Here is a 22,558-nt window from a genome sequence, read left to right on the forward strand (position 1 = left end):
TTCATTGGGAGGGGAGGCTGGTCCCCTGGAGCTGGGCTTGGAAAAAGCAGAGAAGCACCTGGACTGTGTTTGGCCAACTTCCATTTCACATCCCCAAGTGTCCAATGCTATTTTGTTTTTTCAGTTCTATGAGCTAAATATGGACATCAGCCTTTTCTCATTTGTATTTTTAAAATGTGGTTTGTAATTACAGGCATAGCATGGTTTTCCAAAGCTTAAGTAAAAGGCTGCAGTAGAAAGCAGAAATACTTACAATGATATCTTCATTTATAGTTCCCTATGGAAATGATTTTTCGTATTGGTAGGGAACTGAATATAAATATCCCTATGCAAATGGTAAACTCCGCAGACCTTGCAAGTGATTGAAAACTCTTTTGACAGCTCTGTTGGATTATTTCTTTTAGGGGGGAAGTGGGTAGGAACGTATACAAGTGATGATGATATTGGCCTTGAATGTAAAAACATTTTTACTTTCGAGGATTTGCATTGTATTGGTCGGCATCTTCAATGCTCTTGATATATCAGTGTTAATATTTATTTTAAAAAAGATATTCCGCAGATCGAGTAATCATTTTATTGAATTAATTAATTAATGAGTTAAGATTTTATTTATTTATTTATTTGAGAGAGACGGAGATAGCAAGAGAGAGCATGAGCAGGGAGGAGAGAGAGAAGCAGGCTCCTGGCTGAGCAGGGAGCCCAATGTGAGTCTCAATCCCAGGACTCTGGCTGGGATCATGACCTGGGCCAAAGGCAGAGGCTTAACTGACTGAGCCACCTGGAAGCCCCTCGAGTAATCATTTTAAAAACAAAAATTGGATCATTGTCACTTTCCTGCTTAAAATACTACAGTGGCTTCCCATGAAAATAAAATGGAAACTCCTTACTGTGGTCTATGGGGTCATTTATGATCTGGCCTTGCATACCTATCTCACTCACCTCTTCTAGCCTCTCCTGCCTCTCCCAGCCTCACCCCCACACTCTCCTGTTCACTACCCGCCCCTCCCCCACCCCAGCCAGCCACATAGACTTTCTTTCATTCTTCAATTAAACCAAGTTTGTTCGCATCTCTGGGTTATTTTATTTTAGATTCCCTCTGCCTGAAATGTTCTGTTGCATGAATAGTTGCTTCTTATCCTTTAATTCTTAGCTCAAATGTCATATCCTCAGAGACATCTTCCCTAACCACTGCCCCCACCTGTCACTCTATCGCATAACCTTGTTTTATTTCCATCACCCTACTTAGCAGTGTTGAAAAATATTTTGCTTGGCTTTTTGTTTAATTTCTGTCCTTTCTCCTTCAGTTTTAACGTATACTCCACGAGGGCGCAGACCCTGTCTGTTTTGCTTACTACTATACTCTCTCACATCTGAAACAGTGCGGGCATGTACTATGTCACTAATTAATGGTAATTGAATAAAAAGTAAGTAGAAGTGTTTATGGTTGGTGAAAATAGTGTAGTTCTGATGCCATAATTGTTGTATTTATGGTAAATCTTTAAATCTCCTTTGTTTAACCTCTACCACATCACACTAAACATGCAGTTAAAAAAACCTATAGACTGAAGCAAAATTATGGAGACAGTAAAAAGATCAAGGGGCCAGAGGAGGGGGGCAGGGTGGGGTGAGGGAGGGAGGGATGAATGGGTGGAGCATAGAGGATTTTTAGGACACTGAAGCTATTCTACATGATACTGTGATAGTGGATACATATCATTATGCATTTGTCAAAGCCCATAGAATGTATAATACAAAGAGTTAACCCTAATGTAAACTCTGGACTTTAGCTAATAATACTATATAAATATTGGCTCATCAATTGTAATAAATATACCACGCTAAGAAATATGTTAATAGTATGAAAACTGGGGATGGGCTTAGAGCACTTATGGGAATTCTCTGTACTTTCAGCTCAGTTTTTATGTAAACCTAAAACTTCTCATAAAAATAGTCTAAAAAATTCCTTACAGACTATTAATAATAATAAAAAAAAATTTGGATGGCTAAAGCAGAAAACAATTCCAGGGTGGTGGGGGGGCAGATACCCCAAAATGAACAGCTTGAATGTTCAACTCAAATCACTTAAATATTTGGATGCCTCAAAAACAGTAATGGAACTGTATAGATGCCAACCAAGAGGAAAAGTTGTAACCACTAAAAAAAATAACAGAATACGTTTGGAATGAAAAAAAGACCTGAAGTCATTTCCAAACAGATACAAATTTGGTATATTTCAGTATCAAAAGAAACAAATCAGGCAACTAGTAACCTCCATTTACTGAAAGCCAATCTGAGTGTATCAAACAATTCTACTTACCAACAGTAAATAAGGTGAAAGTATTTTAGAAAACATTGACCCTGAGTTCATCTGCACAGATTTTTTTCTAAATTTAGCTTTTCCCTAATGACTTGAGATGGTTCTTTTCTTTACCGAACACTGGTTAATTTAATATGTGGAAATATTTCCTCTTGATGGTCTTAAAAATTTAGCCTTAAAAGTCATTTTAGTATTAATGTTGCAATTATACTTCTATTTATAGTATCTGTGTTGATATCAAGAAATCAAACACCAAATATAACCATAGTAGAGTGGGCTTATTTACACGGCATAATTTCAGAAAGACAGCTCCCCCCATTCCATATCTTTTTTAAACATACATTTTCTATATGCTCACTGGTACTTGGAATTTCAAAATAACAATCAATTCCTTTGGGTGAAGACTTTTTAATCTCTTTTAAAACGCAAAACCCCAAAATCTCGGTGAATAATAAAACATTGGATTATCAGTAATTTGTAGCTTTGAGTGAATTTAACAGATCCTGTCCTACCTGGGATTTTTGCCTGGGAAAAGGAAGAGATCTTAATGACAGAGTGTTCCCCAAGTCTGGGTTGGGTGAAGGTGAAGTTGCTCAAAGAATTACAATTTTCCCTGAGAACTGCCATCTCCCTTAATACTTTGAATAGGGATGCTGTTATGTAAATGCCTGTCTGATATTCAGGGCAGCAGAAGCAGAGGTGACTTTCCTGATATCAGATACATGTCCCAGCCAGAGGTGGGATGTGACAGTTTCTGAAAAGCACTAAAGCAAACTGGGAACATTATTATTCAGTAACCGAAGCAAGTAGAATAGGTCCTAAAAGCTGGAATTGATGCCTCTTTCCCGGACTAAAGACACACAGCAGAGGGCTGTTGGCGTTAGACTTACTGCACTACCGATTCGGTGGCTCTATGTGGTCTTTGGGATGGTTTTTCAGAAATTTTATTAAGAATTTCATTTAAAAAAATTTTTTAAAAAAAGAATTTCATTTAAAACCAGAGTACCACCTCTAACAGACCTGTCCCTTTATTGCACTGTGGAACAGACACATACAAGGTCCAGATAGTGGAGCAGATGATGTTTTATATCCTGAGAAAGACGTAATCTAAAGACCTTGAATGCTATGATGCACTTTTCACAGTGACCGGTAATACACCCCACCCCCATTCCCACTCTATGCTCAGCAGAACTTTATTTGCAAAGAATTTTTAAAAAAATTCTGTCTCTCTAGAATGCTTTTATTTTCACTTACCTTCCTCTTCTCTTAAAAGGCCCCACAAAGGTTGCACAGGACCTTCTGGCATTTCTGTCCAGTGTCTGCTCTAGCGCACTAGGCAGGTGATTCAAGGAACTATGGTCCTTGTTACTCTTGGGCAGCTCATTTGTACATTCTCGGGTTATTATAGAACCTTCATAAGGAGTAGCAGATGCCAGTGAGTAGTCCCTATTTGCAACTGATTTTAAAAGAAAAATACTGTCTAATCTTTATATAACTTTTTTCTTTAGATAGCTGAATTTTTACTTTTCTAATGGTCTCACTTGTCTACTTTTTCATGCATCATCAAGAAGTATTTGCTTAACGTATTTGGGCTTTTTCAGTGTTTTAAATTAATGTGAGAACTTTTAGGTAATTAGTGTTTTGAATATACCATTCAGACGTGGAATAGTTACAGGAGATTGCAACTGTAAAAAATAAACACGAAGTGTTCTCTGAAGGTGATTTCTGTGCTGAATTATTTAACATTAACATAAAAGTTAAAACTTTACTATGGTAAGAATGACAGATTTTCTGGAGATAGAGGAGAAATCAAAACAATCTAGAGAACATGGGCCAAGGGTTATTTAATCTTTTACTAGGTCAGTATGATTTGGAAAGTAGTTGATTATGTTAGCATGACCAGGATTCTAGTGAAAAGAACTAATTGCTATCTTTAATTACTCTTGCAATGGAATCAGTACATTGGCAGGTGTCATTTAAGCCGACCATCATGGGTTGGACTAAATACGTTCTCTTCCGTCAGTATTATTACAAAGATATATTGAAGCTCAGGATAGGAAAAAGTTGTGGTATGCCTACAGTCTCCCCATGTAGTTTTGCTTATTGAAATCAATTTAAATTGAAATTAGTAAGTCATGAATACTCTCTCATTGTGAAGTTTGTGTGGACTTTGTATTAGTTTGTATTTCGAAAAGTATGTTGGCTTGTATAGTAATGGAACACAGAAAAAGAACAGCCTGCTGGCAGGTGCCAAAATAGGGCTCGTTATTTATAAACAAGATATCATACCCTTAGTGCATTGAAACGTCTTCTAATTGTGGGTGTGGCAATGTCTTCTGGTACATTTTTTGTATATTGGGGGAACTCTCAGTCTCTTGAAGGTTGATAACATTTCCACTTGGTACCAGGGTCCTAAGGACACTGGACGTCAGAGGTGCCTCAACAAGTTGGCTGCATCATAGGCTAGCTTCTCTGTGAAATATTGTCCAAGTGTCTTCAAAGTCACTTTGCATTTCTGAACACTCAAGTGAAAATTCTGGAGATGGTTCATGATGGTTAGTAACCTGATAATTTTATGAATGAACTAAACATTAATCATAATTGGGTAAAAATAATCATTTCTAGTGATTATTCAAGATATAGCTGACAAGTGGAGAAAATAGAACACCTGGAGAAAAGAAAAGGTGAAATAATCCCTTTATGCAGAAAGCAGCTCACTGAAGTAGATCCTGTCAGTATCATGGATGTGGAGACAAACGTCCTTTGGTCTACTCTGTGTGAGTTGTCTTGTCTTGTGCCATCATAAATCAGGCTTCAAAATGTGACGCAGAGCTATTCCCAGGACAGAGAATACTTTGTTGCCTACATCAAATGCAGTGGACTTCCAGTAGTGAGCTTGCAAATGTTCTGGCCTTATGTGTGTACCTGTTTCACTGAAAAGTAACTGTCTCAATAGGATTGACTTTGCCTAAAAGCAAAAGATGCCAGTTTATTAATAGTCCCTCTGATTTAAAAATTTTGAGGACATTAAAAATTAAAGGAAATTATCTTCATTCTAGTTGGCAAATATATATGTAACAGCAATTAGATTTTAAAAGGTATCGAGTTTGATAAAATTTAGGTCTTATTTTAAATTATCTACAGAATCAAAAACTAAAACCCAGTGTTTTGCTTAGAAGGAAGGTAAGAGATAGTTTAATAATTTTAGTCTTCTTAAGAAGAGAGAACAAAATAGGTCTAGAGCAGATTGGCATATTCTTAAGTGATTAACTTTCCAAATTACATAACTCCTTCCTTAACTCCTTCCTGAAAGAGCAGTGGATGCCACTGAGTATGTTTCTTTCTAGACTTGATAGGAAGAGTGTCTATGTGGTTGATGCCTTTTGCAAATTAGACTTGGAAGGAGAAACAGAGCAAAATGTATTTTTATGATACTTTACTTGGCGAATTTTACTTCATTAATGTTTATGACTGACTTTTACTTGCAATAGAAATTCTGTACTTTAATATAATATTAGTATCACAATGCAATTTATAAACTTAGATCTGTTCCTCAAGAGCCTCGGTTCTAGTCTAAACTGTTTCACTGACCAGCTGTTTGGTTTTAGGAAAGCCCATTTGGGGCTCAGTTTTTTCTCTTATAAAATGGGGTTGTCTATGATAGGTGGTCCTTATGGTGGTTTCTAAATATAAAATTCTGTGGTTCTAGGAATTTGGATATAATCAGGAGAAAATTGGAGTCTATGGAAGATTTATGAGTCATGGTATGACAAAAATTCATCTTTTCAGTACCATTCAATAGTTACATTGACTCTGCAATGATCCTAGACAATTAGTTAAATTCCCTACTGAGAAGATCTGGAAGGACAGTTTATTCACACAGGTTGGACATTTTATAAAGTCGGTCTCTGAGTACAAGCATTACTGCCCCCTTCAGTAAAATTTTTATTTTAAATAAATGATTTTGATCTTAACTGACAATTTTACACACCCCTGTTCAGGACACATCTAACGCTTAAAATAATGCTAATCTTTATCTGAGTAAGTCCTCTATTCTTTTAGATTCAAAGCCATAGTAAGGAAATAAGATCCATTAGGAGATACTCATGTGACAGAACCAAAGAAAAGCTCTTTGTATTACCACAATAAGGAAAGGCAACTGGGAGCTAAAGCTGAGACATCAGATATGTAAATCCAGGACACTCCCAGATTCTATCAATCTAGTCAACCGACCTTTGGCAGGCTAAGTACCCTGACTACCCAGCTGGGGAATTACATGAGGACATGCTTCTCACCTCTCCTTGGCTTTTGCACTTCATATTTCATTTATGTCAGGATCTGTAGAGACCTAGGAAGGAGCTTAAATGCAAATCAACTGTTTTTTCCTTCCTTACTACTTAGATAAGCCAGGGGGAGAGGTTGAAATTGTTGATTTAAATGTGGTTAGGAATTATTGGTGTATTTTGGCCATCCATCTTGTTTTCTCTACAACTACCAATAATTGAAAGTTGACTGCAGAAAACAGAATACAATTATTTTTTTCTAAGTACAATGGAAGCTGTTACCATAGAGAAGATGATCAAAAGCTCTCATGAGAAAAGTCCATTTGAGCTGTGACTTTAACGGTGAGTATTTTAGAGTAATAGTTATGAATGTTATTACTAAAGGATTTCAGGTTATCCTCTAAGGAATCTCATAGGGATGCTCTTCTATGTTGAAGATTAAATCACACTTGACTCTTTACAAAGTGATCTGTTAGAAGAGGGGAAAAACAAACTTCTTACTATGGGGTTAACAAATATTTACTTGGGGGATTTTGAAGAGAACTTGAATCATAGGGTTTGTTGAATGTTTTGGGCTGAATTTAATTTACCTTAAATAAGTAATAAAGTTTATTTATTTATTTTAAAGACTTATTTATTTGAGAGAGAGAGACAGACAGACAGACAGACAGAGAGGGGGGAGGAGAAGAGGGAGAGAAACTCAAGCGGGCTCCTTGCTCAGCGGGGGCTCATTTCCATTACTCTGAGATCATGACTTGAGCCAAAACCAAGAGTCAGATGCTCAACTGACTGAGGCACCCAGGTGCCCCAGAAATAAAGTTTAAAAGTTCATTTTATTTTCTGATACCTGAGTAATATATTTTCTATAGGTATAATCCTCTTAAAAGCTTTATGTTTATGTGAAAGGGAACTCATGTAAGATTATAGAAAAATGGAGAAGTCTAGAAAAAAGACTAGAGATAAAAAGAGAAATAAGAGTTCCAAAAGACAGGGGTGCCTGGGTGGCATAGTCAGTTAAGTGTCTGACTCTCGGGCTCCATGCTCAGCATGAAGTCTGCTTAAAGACTCTCTGTTCCTCTTCCTCTGTCTCTTCCCCTCACTCTGTCTCTCAAATAAAATAAATAAATAAATAAATAAATAAATAAATAAATAAATAAATCTTTAAAAAAATGAGTTCCAAAAGACAATTATAGGTTTGAGAAATGATCAATAATAAATAAAATACTATATTGTGGGTAACGGATTTGTAGAAGAAACAAATATCACACAGTAAAATAGGAATAAATGATTATATAAATTAATTGATGAATCTGTGGATATGAAGGTAAATAAGTCCCTGATCTACTGGAATTACAATTTACTGGGGAAATGAAGGGTGGGAGATAACATAAGTAAATATAATTAATTGTAATTTGAAATAAAAAATAAGAAATTTTGTAAACAGACTAAAAAATAGAATGTGCTTGGAATTTGGAGGTGAGAGGGAGAGGGAAAGGAAATCAGGACACCAGTGGACGAAGCGGCACTGAAATGAGCTTGGAGGCTGGTAGGTTTTTGACTAGGGGAGATGGCTTAAGAAGACTTACTTAAGAGTAAGAAATGTGTAGAAAGAGGAACAATAGGGTGTATTTGGAGAAGCGTGATTCACACAGGGACCTAGGAGAATTGAGAAGCCATAGGGGGAAAGGCTGCTGAGGCAAATGGGAAGACTTGAAATCTGGGTTAGAAAAATTTTACTTCATTCAATGAGCAAAGGAGAAAATGACAAAGCCAGGAAGTAACTAGTGCTATGCTTTTGGAAGATGATTCTGAAAGTGGTATTTGGAAGGAGTAAGGTGGGAAGAACCAGAACCTGCCAGTAGCTGAGTGGGGATTCAAATCTACCTCTGAGTGCCTCCAAGGGAGCTTTGTGAGCATTTGAAGAAAATAGGATGGTTTGTTTTGTTTTTGGTTTTGGTTTTGGTTTTTTTTGGCAAGAGTCAGGGTAGGATTGGGAGAATAAAGTGGAGAAGAACATATTTTTAAAGGTGACATTTGAGATGCAATTAGAATTGGAAAGGTGGTCCAGAGAATGGGAATAAGGCTTAAACCAAGCGAGTTGTGATTAAAGAAGGGAACAAAGGGGTGAAAGTGGCAGGTTAGACAAAGCTTGGTGACTGATAAAATGTGGGAGCTCACATTCTGGATGCAGTTAGGCAAAGAGAATGTTGGAGATCTGAATCTGGATGGCTGGATGAGACTGAGAATGCTGGAAATTACAGCCACAGGTATCTGGTAGTCTAAGCATCTCCACCTTACTTGTGCTCTGCAGATAGCAAAGGGGTGATTAAAGGAGTAAATGAGGGGTTTGGTTATAAAGGTATGGGTAAGCATTAGAGAAGCAACAGTGGATGGTGAGCACCCCAGGAATAGCAACAGTGGAAAGCTGTCATCACTCTCAGGCCTAAAGGAGGAGAGGGAGCCATTCCTGGTACTCAGTCATATCTGCACCTGGCAGAGAAGGGCCACTTGACAGGAGCTATGGTCTTGTAGAGAGAAAGCTATGGCACCACAGTCCAGCAGGGTAGGAATGGTCAAGGGAGTAACTACCCTAAACCCTCTCTTCTCCTGCCTCCTGCCCATGATCCCTTGCTGATGCGAACCCTTGGCCAGTCCCAACAGAAGTCAGAGGCAAGGGAGCCTGCTTGATGTTGCCCACAGAGACCAACCTCCCCAGCATGAAGCATGGCAGAGAGTGGATCTGGAGGGGTGAATAGAAAGGACCCAGCATAGGCAACTCTTCAGTAAAAATTTGAGAATGTATTCATTCATAAATGATATAAATTTAATAACATACCAACTCTTAAAGTATAAACCAAATCAAGAATAGAAATTAGCTTGGATTTTAAAAGTTTTACTTACAAATAATAAAAATAAATCTTTTTGCTCTTCCAATGTCATTGAATACATTGATCTGATCCCACTGTCATTGTTTTCACTTGTCTGTGTTGCTGAGGAAGAAATCATGGTATGAGTAGAATGAGGAGCTGCTCTGCCGTCTTCAGGTTTTTGCTTGTGCTTGGGTAATCTTCATTTTCTTCTCAGGAATCCATATTGGGAAGGTTTAGTTTATTTAGGACAAGATAATATAAATGGTACTACTCTATTATTTTACAGACATATGTAAGTTGGGATATTCTGGAAGAAACTAATAAATGAGCACTGCTGCTTGCCCTACTTCCATATGGAATTCCCTTCTTCTTCATCTTACCTCACTTACCACATTAAAGATATATGATCCTGACCTGGCAAGGCGGGCAGGGTCAATCTGTAAAGCTTAATTTCCTTTCTAGTTTTACAGATAAAATAAACCTGAATAAAAGTCCTCATTGTTTCTTCTCATACCTCAAAGGATTATCTTGTGCTCCCTGCCCCAGAGTGCATGTACCTCCCTACTTTGGAAACTGCTGTTGTAGACCATTGCAAATATGAATCTGGAATTTAGAAGAGAGGCCAGGGTTGAGGACATTGGCTTTGAAATGATCTGCATGAGTGTAATATTTCATAGCTCTAGGAATGGGTGAAATGACTATGAGGAGAGATAATGGTGAAAGGAAAGAATGGAGAGCTAAGACCTGGCGGCTCAAAGGATTCCTACATGTATGGATATAAAAAAGGACAAAGAGGTAGTATAGGAGTCAGAGAAAGAGTGAAGCTCAAAAAGAAACCGGGTCCCAGAAATCAAGAAGGAGGGACGATCAGAGGTGTCAGCTACTGAGTTGGGAGTGAATGAGGACAGAGGATGGACCAAGGTGTAGTTGATGATGAGACCAAGGTTAAAACTTGAAGGTCTTGATGGAGCCTTGCTTGAGTCAAAGGAATGAGGATGGGCTAATTTTTTAAGGGAGGATTAATGGCTAGTAGAATATTTTCTTATTGTTTTTGTTTGCTTACTTTAAAGTAGGAGGTGTATGGAGAAGGGAAAAAATCAGGAGAGAGGTAGAGATTTTGAATAAAAAAAAAAGCGGTCATTAGGAATGGATTCCTGAGGGAAGCGGTGGAGGTGGGATTGAACAACTAGGCAGAAGAGGTAGCCATAGCAAACAGGACACTTCCTTTTCAGGCTATTACAAAGAGGGTATGGTGTTTTGGGATGAAGGAAGTATATTCCTTTTTGCTCAACACTGAGGAGCAACACTCCCTTCTTTCTTTCTTTCTTTCTTTCTTTCTTTCTTTCTTTCTTTCTTTCTTTCTTTCTTCCTTCCTTCCTTCCTTCCTTCCTTCCTTCCTTCCTTCCTTCCTTCCTCTTTCTCTCTTTCTGCCTTTCTTTCTTTCTTTCTTTCTTTCTTTCTTTCTTTCTTTCTTTCTTTCCCTTCCTTCCTTCCTCTCTCTCTCTCTCTCTTTCTTTCTTACAAAATTAAGGAGGGTGGTCATGATACCTAAGATTCTTTTGGTCTTAAAATTAAATGATTCTAAAAATGTGTATTATATTACCTATTTTGCTTATAGTAAAGTCACAAACTGTGTCTATTATTTATGAATGTCTCCATTGCTTGATATTCATAAAAACATTTTGTCTACTACTAAACTATTGCAACATCTGATAACTTTTGAAAGTATAATAAAACTCAATTGACGTTGTAAATATGGATGGTAAGCTTAGAAAAGACTAAATTAGATGGCCCTCGTATTAAATCTTTCTCTGCTTGTAAGCTTCATTCACTTGGACGCTGCAGTAAGTCAGGCTACTGTTAGGCATTTAGTAAATCATTATTCACTAACTTTCCACTTCCTTTTGGGAGGTGAAAGCGTTAATGCAGTTAAAATGTGTGACTCAGTCTAGACCTTCTTGAGTATCTACTTTTATGGTTTTAATGGTCAATTTAACCCCCCAAATAACTTACTTTAAACTACCACTTTAGGCAGAAAATATGAGTAATTCAATTTTGTTTGGTTGAATTAATTATCATATTTCATTCATCCATTTGAGAAGACTTCCCTTCTAGACTCTGAGCTCCATGGAGATAGGAATGTGTCTGTTTTTGCTCCTTAATTCATCACACCCCTTGTACTTAACCACAATGCTTACACGTAGTGTCTGCTCAGTAGATAATTATTAAATGAGTGAATTATATGATTTTATTCCTATGGATTTGTTAGGCATTAAAAATTTGTGATTCAATATTCTTTTCTATTTAAAATTTATAATCATAAACCACTTTATATTTGTCAGTGATTGTACAAGACTACAATCTGTTCAACAGCATTTAATTATGAAAAATGTCTTACCCAACACCTTTACATCCACTTTGGATTCTGCCCAGAATTCCCTTCAGAATATTAGACAGACAAAACAGAGAATAGCCAGGTGGTGTGGGACAAAACTTACTGAGAGTAGAAGAGTGGCTGGAAATTCAAGAAATGTTAGTTTGCCTAGTGGTTGCCTTTCTTCAGTCCCTTCTTCAAAAGGGCCCAATCCCTCGTCATCCTGATCACAACTTCTTTACCAATTATCTTCCCTTTTCTTCAAGTAACAGAATTTTCTTTTTTCCATCTTTCTGACAGTTGTCTTATTTCCCCTACTTCATTTAGTATATTAATTATTTCTTGGACATTTTTGTTTTCTACTCAAGTGTAAAGGGCAGGGACCACATTTCAGTGTTGTTGCCTACAACCCCTGTTGAACTGGTGGCTCCGAACTCTGACCCATTCCTCATTCTTGCCAGTGGAGCTGGAGCCCTTTTAGAGGTAGGACTAGACCTCCACCATCTTTGGACCACCCAAATCCAAGCTGCTAACTTCATTGATGTGTTCCGTTGTCCTCCAGCTCATCACTAGGTGATTCCCTATTCTGATTCTTGTTGCTCTTGTTCCAGTACCACTTGCCTTGATGTTGCAGTAACTTTTGGAGTGAGGGGGTGGAAAAGAGTTGTTCCTGAATGTGATCTGGGACTTAAAGAATGTGTATACATTTATTTGCCAGTAGCTGCCATGGTGTGCCAAGCATGTTACATGACTGAAGTAATTATGAGGTAGGTGACTCTAGCAGTAGTCTAGCTAGAGTGCATGGGGGTTGGAGCAGACATTATCCTTCCATATTCTGTCTTGTGGTTAAGGCCGTGGTTCACCATTACTGCCAGCATCAGGTGCATCTGTCTGTATGTTTTCCTTCCAATGGGACGGTTTCAGGACTTCTAACAATCACTTTTTTTGTTTATTTTGTGACAGATGATTCAAGAGAGCCGGTTTCTCATAGAAATGGCAGATACAATCCAGGAAAAGATTGTGCAGTGTCAGAAAGCAGGTAATCTCCCTACTTCTGCCCCATTTTGTTTAGAAACTTAGTGATAACTCTTGGTAGTTTTTAAAGTTTCTGTTTTTACTCTTAAAATTCAAATATTTTGTGTCATAGTTTAACTATACTTTTGAGTTAAACTTAAGTCTTTGTTTAGTACAGAATAAATCGAAGTGACAGTAGGTGGGTTGTATGTATATGGGGGTAGTGTCTGAAGATGTCTAGAGAGGTGAGGGGTTCTGAATCTACTTTTGTGGTTTGGAAGTCTGTCAAAACCCTTTACTACACATTGCCCCTTAAGAACCACCTCATTTTTATAATTTGAGCCATAATCCTATTTATCTCCTAGGCTTTTGCCTCATTTATTAGTCATTATTTTAGATTTATTCTTTCTTTAAGGATGGGATGGGTCACATATCTGTGAGGTACCCCTCTATTTATATTCACCTTTTTTTTTTTTAAAGATTTTGTTTTTATTTATTCGACAGAGATAGAGACAGCCAGTGAGAGAGGGATCACAAGCAGGGGGAGTGGGAGAGGAAGAAGCAGGCTCATAGCGGAGGAGCCTGATGTGGGGCTCGATCCCATAACGCCGGGATCACGCCCTGAGCCGAAGGCAGACGCTTAACCGCTGTGCCACCCAGGCGCCCCTATATTCACCTTTGTACACACCCTGTACTTTTATCTTTCTCGGATTTATGTTTTCCATGATTCCCGTGCACAATGATTATGATGAGAAAGATGACAATAATGACAATTGCTTGATATATTTGCATAAGATAAACTGTGCACACACACTGTTCCTTAGTCCTTATAACAACTCTGAAAGTTAAGCACCATTGTGTCCAATTTATAGATGAAGCATCTGAGATTCTGAGAGATTGAGTGAATCACTGAAGATTCCACATTAACACAGGGCAGAGCTGACCTCTGAACCGAGACTAGACTTTAAAAAATGGTGCTCTTCGCTGACTGGTCCACAGGCTTAAATGTTTCTGTTGACAGAAAGCACAAAAATAATACCAGTACTTATACAATGCTCTTATATGCCAGACACTACTTTGAGAGCTTTATATGTATTGACCCATTTAATCTTCAACCACAGTACCTTGAGGTAAACTTTCTTGCTATCACCATTTCACTAGTGAGGAAACTGGATTGCAGAGAGTTTCAAGATCTTGCTCATGCTTATGTAGCTAGTAAGTGGTAGAGCCAGAGTGTAAGCCCAACCCCACAATCACGCTCTTACCACGCACTGTATTTGTGATGTTAACACCAGAAAGGTTAATGTGGTTTTTAGCTGCATTAGTAAGAGTAGGGTAACTAGAACAAGGAAGGTGGTGGTAAATCCCTACCCTGTGTGGGCTGCTTCAAGCCCACTTGGAGTATGATATTCCTGGATGCAGGTTCCTACAAGCTCAACTCCAGGAAGCTGTGCAATGCGGAGGCTCTGCCTGGATGTCATCTTTAAAGAAGAGTCATTGTTAGTAAAGCTGAAATGTGCTAGAATGTTTAATCTGGAGGAGAAAAGACTCTAGTGGGCTTTATCTAATATCTTTCTTCAAATATTTAAAGGACTGCGCTGTGGAAAAGAGATTAGACTTAGCTGGTCTGGGTCTAGCTAACACCGAGGAGTAAAGGTTCCAGGGAGAGAGACTTTGGCTTGATATCAGTCATAGCCTTCCAAAGATGGCATAAGCTGTCCAGAAGAAAGTGTGCTTCCTATTTCTGAGGATGATGATATTTTTTTTAGTATTCAAGCTTGAGAAATGATTGAGCTAAAAATAACTTTAAGGCCATTCCCAAAGCTGAAGTATTTAGTTGTTTCCAGGAACACTATTTATAAAACATCTTTTTATTTTTACTCAACATTTATTGATTAACATTGTTATCCATATGGACTCCAGGGTCTACTGTCAAACCATATGGAGGGTTTATAAGGAAAAGTAAAGTAAGTGCATCTATCACATATGGTTACCAGTCACACATTGTCACACATCACACCATTTCACGAAAAAGCCAGGTAGAAGACAAACAAGACACATGTAACTTATTGGAAGAATTTGGTTCTTAACCTCCTTCTTATGTCTTTATCTGGTGGCTCCTGGCTGTTTAATATGTAATTTGGTCTAATGCATTGGTTATTGTTAGTTTGCCCCTAAAGATAGCCATTGGTAGGGACGAACAGAATGGGAAGGAGCATTTGATTCAGGGTTTTCAAAATTATGAGAGAAGGACAAGAATGGGATTTTTTTTCAGAATAAAATGCCCATTTTTTTCTGAAATTTATACTAAGAATTCTTATATGTTCTTTTTTTCAAAGGGATGGAATTCCACGAGGAACTTCATAATCTAGGGGCGAAAGAAGGCTTGAAAGGAAGAAAACTCAACAAGGCAACTGAGAGCTTTGCTTGGAACATTACAGTATTGAAGGTAAATGAAATTCCCAGGTGCCCTCTTTGCCTTTATTTTTCTTCTGCTCATCTCTCCAATGTGTAGAGAGGCATCAGTTGTTAAATGCAGTGATTGGAATTTTTAAGTAATGTGTGGCCTAATCACCAGGTTCATGCTGTAAGTGATGGGGAGATTGACATACTTTTTGCCATAATAGGGCAAATGAGGTTTGTGGTGGAGACAGAGGACAGGGCGACCTAATTCCACCACCCGGTGTTTTTACTCACATGAACGCTTCTGCTCAAGTCAATATAGCTGTTCTTGTTTGTGGAAAGAATAACGCCAAATGTTGTGGGACAAAGATCCAGCATGAGTGATTTGGAAGAGCTTTAAACTATAGAATATCTGGAGCCACTTAGGATTATTTTATTTTAAGAACAGTCTCTATAAATACATTTTTTTTTGCAAATAGTTTCTTGAGATTATGATTTGCTCTTCTGAAAATTGATTTTAGGATTTTGAAATAAAGATGCCACTTTTCATATTTTCTTATGTGAAAGGAAAGACGATTTAGGCAGTTGGAATAATTTATTCCTGACAGTTTGTTGGGAAGAAAACAGCCACAAACAAAATTAATCATTGCTAAAGTTTAAAGAACACCTACTATGTGTCACATACTGTTTTACAAGCTTTTTATAAATTCACATTTTAATACACACAACAACTCAATCCTATTATTATTATTTTTTAAATATTTTATTTGTTTGAGAGAGAGAGAGAGAGCATGCATGAGTGGGGAGAGGGACAAAGGGAGAGGGAGAAGCAGACTCCCCGCTGAGCAGCTCAATCCGAGGACTCTGAGATCATGACCTGAGCCAAAGGCAGATGCTTAACTGACTGAGCTACCCAGGCGCCCCCCAATACTATTATTAATCTCATTTTACAGATGAGAGAACTGAGGCATTGAAAACCTAGGTATGTTACCCAAGACCACCCTGCTAGTAAATGATGGAGGTAGAGTTGAACCCAGACAGTCAGGTGTCAAAGAGATATATTTAACTTGCTCTGCTGAGAAATGTGTTTATGTGAAAATGCTAGGTGAACTGAAAGATTTATTTCAAATGTTTATTAAAAATTCAGTTCACAAATATTTGTTAACCTCCCACTATGTACCGAGCTCTGTGCTAGGCACTGAGGATCCACAGAGAACAGAAGAGGTGCCGTCCCTGACCTCATAAGTTAACAGTCTGGGGCCAGGGAGTGGGGCAGTGGAAAATAGGCATCATTTGCTTAATGAGCAGGGAGGAGCATTAATATAAGGAGGAGCTTATTTTCTAATATTAGAGTACGACATGGCAGTGTGCATGCTGGTGCAAACACTTTCTGGTCAGCAAATATTTATGTGGGCTTGCTAATGTGCCAATCACTGAGAAAGGTGCTATGGATACAAATATCAAAAGAGTTAATACCTGAGCCTCTAGGGCTAGTCTACAAAGGGGAACAGACATATAACTAAAAATAGCCATCAGTTATTCAATACTTACTATGTGACAAGCACTCATGCCTAAGTAGTTTATATACATTTCCCCTTTCCTCTTTGCAATAATGGGCTGACCTTGCAGCGACTCATGCTGAGCCTGGTATGACTCTCCCCATCTCACAGATGAGGAAACTGAGGTTTAGTGAGGTTTAAATTTCTTGCCTTCAGCTAGTAAGTGGCAAAGCAGAGATTTCAGCTCATGCCCATGGTTCTACACTACACTGTCCTCCTGCTTTCCTTAAAACTCAATCCATGTGATTGAGTCTAGTCAGCCTAGTTCAGGGGTGCTGAAGCTGTGAAGCTTCAGCCAAGTTATATAATCCCTCTGAGGGTTGACAATAATATTAGGGTGACAACAATATTAATACCCAGGGTTTGCTGAGAATTAAATGAGGTAATACATACAAAATATCTAAGTCATAGTGCATAAAACTAGACATTCTATATATACACCTATATATGCTATTACTTTAGCCAGGTGAGGATGACCATTGGAGGAACAAGTTTGTTGTTGTTGTTTCTTATTTTATTTAAAAAATTTTAAGGTTATTAATTTTTAAATTGAGATATGATTTCTTATTTCTTTATTAACCTATGACTTAAGGCCATTCACTGTTTTCTGAGGTTGGTTTCTGTGTTTATTTGGTTTAGTGACAGAGGTGGATTGCTAGATGGGGCCGAGCAAATGCTGTACATGTCATTCTAAGACAGACCTTTTGAAACATGACCAATATTTTACGATTATAGCAAATGTACTAGCTGCTGGTGTTTCAGCTTGAGTGCTACAACTTAAATAAGAATAGCGAATTTTTCCAAACTTTTAATATTTCCTTTCCCTTATTGCATTCCGTGGGCTTGTTAATCAGGTGCTCTTTCCACAAGTGCTGAACAAATGTCCTTCTTGGAATTTGGTTTTCTTTCTTTCTTTCTTTCTTTCTTTCTTTCTTTCTTTCTTTCTTTCTTTCTTTCTTTCTTCTTTCTTTTTCTTTCTTTCTAGAGGACAGGGGCAGAGTGAGAGGGAGAGAGAGAATCTCAAGCATGCTCCACGCCCAGTGTGGAGCCCAACATGGTGCTCAATCTCATGACTCTGAGATCATGACCTGAGCCAAAATCAAGGGTCGGATGCTTAACCGACTGAGCCACCCAGGTGCCCAGGCTGGGCTCTTTTGGAGACTGCTTAGTCTAATGATCCTCTCTGAGAAGATTCTTCCAAGACTCTCCCTTTATTTTGTATCTTGAATGTGACGCTCTTAATTCCTGCTTTGTTCTCCAGCCTTCCTGTTCATTTTCCAAGCTCCTAACATCTTCCAATAAATGCCCTTTCTTCTTAAATTTTCTAGATTCAATTTATGTTGCTTACAACTGGTTGAGTGAGTAATAATCAAACTTGTAAGACATGATCACTGAATTAGTAGGCTATGGCATGGTTCACTGTAAAATTACGCATTGCTAACTGAAAAGGTTTCCTTACATACAATTTATATAAGTACTCTCCACTATCTAGGGGAAGTAAGTGGGAATTGATTAATATTGGTTGAATATGTGGGTTCATGTAGCTAAACATATTTAATCCAATATACTTTCCAACAAGTAAGGGAGAAGCTGGGAAAAATGACAAACGTGCCCCTAGGGAGATGGTGGGTTGGAGCAAGGAGTGGTAGAAAGTGGCTTTAAAGCAAATTGAGCTGAGACTAAAAAATAAATCTTTAGTTTATGTTTCCTGCAATTCAGTGTTACATTGATCTAATATTAATAAATGGCAGGGAAGCTAGAGAAAAACTTGCAGTGATAAGGAGATGAATAGCTCTATAATATAATGAATATGAATTATATTTAGTGTCCACATTTTCTAAGCCAGAGATGAGAACTTAGGATCCAGCAAGAAGGCTGAAATCAAAATGGTCGTAGAAGCTCCCATCCGTATTTTTTTTTCCCCTTCCATTCATATTTTAGCACCTTGCATGGGTTCAGAGTAGGACTTGCTTAGCAGATCTTTTGCATTTCCCCACACTTTAGCCATATGCCAATAGCCAACTATAACATTATCCTCCTATCTTTTTATTTCTCTTTCACTGCTGAGCACAAACTCAAACTCCTTAAATAGCCATTGTGTTTATTTGAAGTGGTATGATGAAACATGTCTCCATGACTCAGTCTTCAGTATATTTTCCAGATAATCGTTGGACCAAGATAGCTCCATTTCATCCTACCCTCACACATTAAGAGTTCCTCCCATCTGTCTTTCCTCCATGCTGTCCTTCAGAAATGAATTTTATATGGTAATTAACATAATATTAAAGTCTTACAATGGGAATTTTCCCTGTTCTTTAAGTCTTCCAGAAAGAGATGCTACAACTTCACTTGCTTAGTTAACCTATTGTAGTAAATTTTTATTAATTTTGGAAGTGTTTCACTCAGGAGAGGTCTGAAGATCTTTTGGAAGAGAGATATGAATTTATACTATGTCACTGATAAAACACAATGTGTTATAAAGTGGAATTCATTTAAAGTCTTGGACTCCATCCAGAGTGACTTGACTCCTCAAGTATAAGAAGAACTTCATTGTAAGGCAGTTACACCTACAAAACTGAAATTAGAAAGAACCCACGAGTAGCATTTTTAGTGAGCTTTCCCAATATATGTTTTTCTAACTTGGCCTGTTGGCTATTTTAAGGAACTAAATTCCATTATCTTTAATTTTAAAAAAATTGATGAAAAAAATCAATTTAGGAGGCTGGAGATGTGTCAAGTAGAGATAAATAAAAATAATATTGAAAAAATATAACTAGTAAACATTTTATTGTAAAGGAAAATTTATGAAGGTAGTTGGTAACTAGAGCTTGAAAAGGAATAAAAATATTAGAAGGTGGCTAACCTCTTATTTGTTCATAAATTTCATTGATTACTAGTTGAATGACATGATTAAATAAATTAAGAATGAATCATTACTTCATCAATGAGCACTTCTGTTAATTGACATGTACTTATACTTTCCATAGATAGATTTCCAGCTTGTAATTTAATTCATTCCAGTGTGTGTCATAAAAAAAATAAGTTTCTTTTATAGATTTATATTCAGTAGATATGACTAATCTTTTTCTGCGTAACTTTTTGGCTTTTTATTACTGCTTGAGCCTTTGCTTCTTCTGCTTTTATCTTGGCAACATTTTCATTTTCCTTGGGAAGAGCAGAGGCTGAAGCTTTTCACTTCTCCTTGGGTACTTGTGCTGCTAATGCAGACAGATTCTCTTATTTGGTCCCCAAATTTCAGGCTCTCACATCTCTGGGGACTCTTGCTGCATCAGGGAAATTAAACGAATGTCAGTGTGGTAATATGCTTTTTAACAGAGCCTGCAAACCCACTTGAAGTCCTTGCTCATTGTTGAGAGATAGGAGAAGGGAAACAAGATGATGTGTTATTAAGTAAAAAGGTACGAGGAGAGGCATCCATCTCTGAAAATCTGAATGACAGCAAAAATGGGGTCACCCTCAACTTAGTGACCATAGACATTTTAAATCATTCTTTGTGATGTTGTGTGTGTGTATGTGTGTATCAAATCAGTATCTTCTGGCAGCCATAGTGACTGTGCTCCTGGAGGCTGCTCTGAGGTTATATAAAGAAGGAACATGTCCAGTGTTCTCCATGTTATCTATTGAGAACTTCTCAATGGTGTTTCTGGCAGCTGCTGACTATTGTTGCAGTAGAAGCTGAAGAAAGGCTAGCTTTCCTCCTGAGGCAACTCTTTCAGAGAAGAACAGCAATTTATGAAGTCTGAAGAAAGAGGCCCCAAATGATAACAATATATTAATAATAAACTAGTCTCCATATTGACATGACTATGAATTGTTAAGAAACATAAAGCAAAGTAGTTAAGAGTGTAGATGCTGAAGCCAGGCACTTTCTAGCTGTGTGGCCTTGGAAAAATCTCCTTTTACTTCTGTGCTTCTGAGTCAATTGGGATACATTGTATTGTGGAAACAAAAATCTGAAAACATCAGTGGCTTAAAACAATAGCTTATTTCTAGCTTGCACTGTGTCCGTCACAAGACACAGCGAGTATCACTTAGGAACTCAGGCTAATAGGAGCTCTATCTAATGCTTCTACAATCCTAGAGGTAGGGAAGCACAAATTGGTTTTAAACACTTCTGCCAAGTAGTGTCATATATTCCTTCTATTTACATTTGACTGGCCGAAGCAAGCCACACGGTCAAATCTGACTCAATGGAGTGGGGCAGGTGTATATTTTCTCAAGGAAAGGGGAAGATTTGGGTGACTATAATGAGGTTCCTCAGCTACACCCACCTCATAGGGTTATGTGAGGACTAAATGAGTAAATATATGTAAAGTGGTGTCCAGCATATAAAAAGTGCTGTATAGTTGTTATTTTTATTATTAACAATTAGCATTCACTGCTTACAATAAGCAGTTAAGTGATTTTCACACAACATCTTAAGTAATTTTAAGGGTAACCCTGTAAAGTTGCTGTTACTGCACCCATTTTATAGATTAAAAAACTGAGGCTTGAGACATTAAGTAACATTCCCATTGGCATATGGATATTGAGTGATGGAGCAAGGATCTAAATCCAGAGCCCATGCTGTCAGCCCACTATCCTCTACTGTTGGAATATTGACAACACCATAATAATGATATATTAACTGAGTGCTTTTTATATGTCAAGTATTGTACTGAGTGCTTTATATTTATTATCTTATGTGAGTAAGTGTCCTGTCCAGATAACATGAGAATTCCAGTCACCTTGGCAGTGTATTCCTACAGTGCAGAAAGGTACGTTGAAAGAGTGTCGCTTCGGACCACCAATTCTCCCTGTTCTGACACTACATTCACCAAGCAGCTCGGTTCTCAACTTGGCTTCCCAAGTATACTTTTCTGGTGGAGATGGAATGGATTGACCAAGTGACATAACTAGTCCTATCTGCCTGGAAGTCACATTTCTCTTTGTAAATGAGTCAGTTAACTTCCTTTTTCACCAGCCCATCTCCTATGAGCTTGGACAGTGTGAATCAGCTCCCCAGGGCCTGATCACTCTGGAGCATTGGATGTAATTGAGCCCTTGGACAGATACCACTGAGATTAGGAAAGCAAAACAAAATAACAAAAATACCAAAGCCCAGGGCCCGACCCTGAACCCACCCTGAGAGCCCAGCCAACCTCCTCCTGTTTCTCTTGGACAGCTACACTGTTCCCTGGCTTTCCGTCTAGAGGTTGCCAGCCTTCACAACTTGATGAGGTAGAGGAAGTTTTAGAGCTAGGCCTCCAGCAAGAGCATTGCAAAAGCCATACTCCTTTTTCTATTCCTTCCTCAGCCCACTCCTCTGCACCCTCAACTCTACCTCTCAGATGCGTAGTCTGTCCTTTATCACCTAAGCCTTTAGAGCAGAAATCCTGGAATCTTCTCCTTTGAATAACAAACCTGAGACGATTTAGAAATGAGAGGTGAAGTCCCTATTAGGTAAATTCCTCAGGCTTTTACTGAGAAGAAAAGAGACTGACAGGCAAAACTGAAGAGCCTTTAAATCACCAATCCTGATAATTGAACTTTCAAAGAGTTTTAAACAAAGCTTTTGATTCTGAATAGAAACTAGGCTCGGCAGCGTGCGCACACAGAGTTTTTAATTCTGGTAAGTCTAAGGAAAATACTTTCTAATAATGCATACAAAGTAACAAAATTTTGGGCTGTGAGTTCATATCTATTTTATTTTAGAATTAATTATCTAAGAGTTTAGA

At 37.9% G+C, this 22,558-nt stretch overlaps 1 protein-coding gene across 4 annotated transcripts in view; it reads left to right on the forward strand.

Annotated features, from left to right (window-relative positions):
* Window positions 1–22,558, forward strand: part of PLCL1 (phospholipase C like 1 (inactive)) — a 343,314-nt gene that overhangs the window by 268,787 nt on the left and 51,969 nt on the right. For all 4 annotated transcript variants that reach the window (XM_057303751.1, XM_057303749.1, XM_057303742.1 and 1 more), the window contains 2 exons: window positions 12,808–12,883; window positions 15,198–15,307. In XM_057303751.1, coding sequence (XP_057159734.1) covers window positions 12,808–12,883; window positions 15,198–15,307 — 186 coding nt within the window. The remainder of the gene's footprint in view (window positions 1–12,807; window positions 12,884–15,197; window positions 15,308–22,558) is intronic.

Source organism: Ursus arctos, unplaced genomic scaffold (genome assembly GCF_023065955.2).
Source record: "Ursus arctos isolate Adak ecotype North America unplaced genomic scaffold, UrsArc2.0 scaffold_1, whole genome shotgun sequence".
In the NCBI taxonomy this organism is placed as follows: Eukaryota; Metazoa; Chordata; class Mammalia; order Carnivora; family Ursidae; genus Ursus; species Ursus arctos.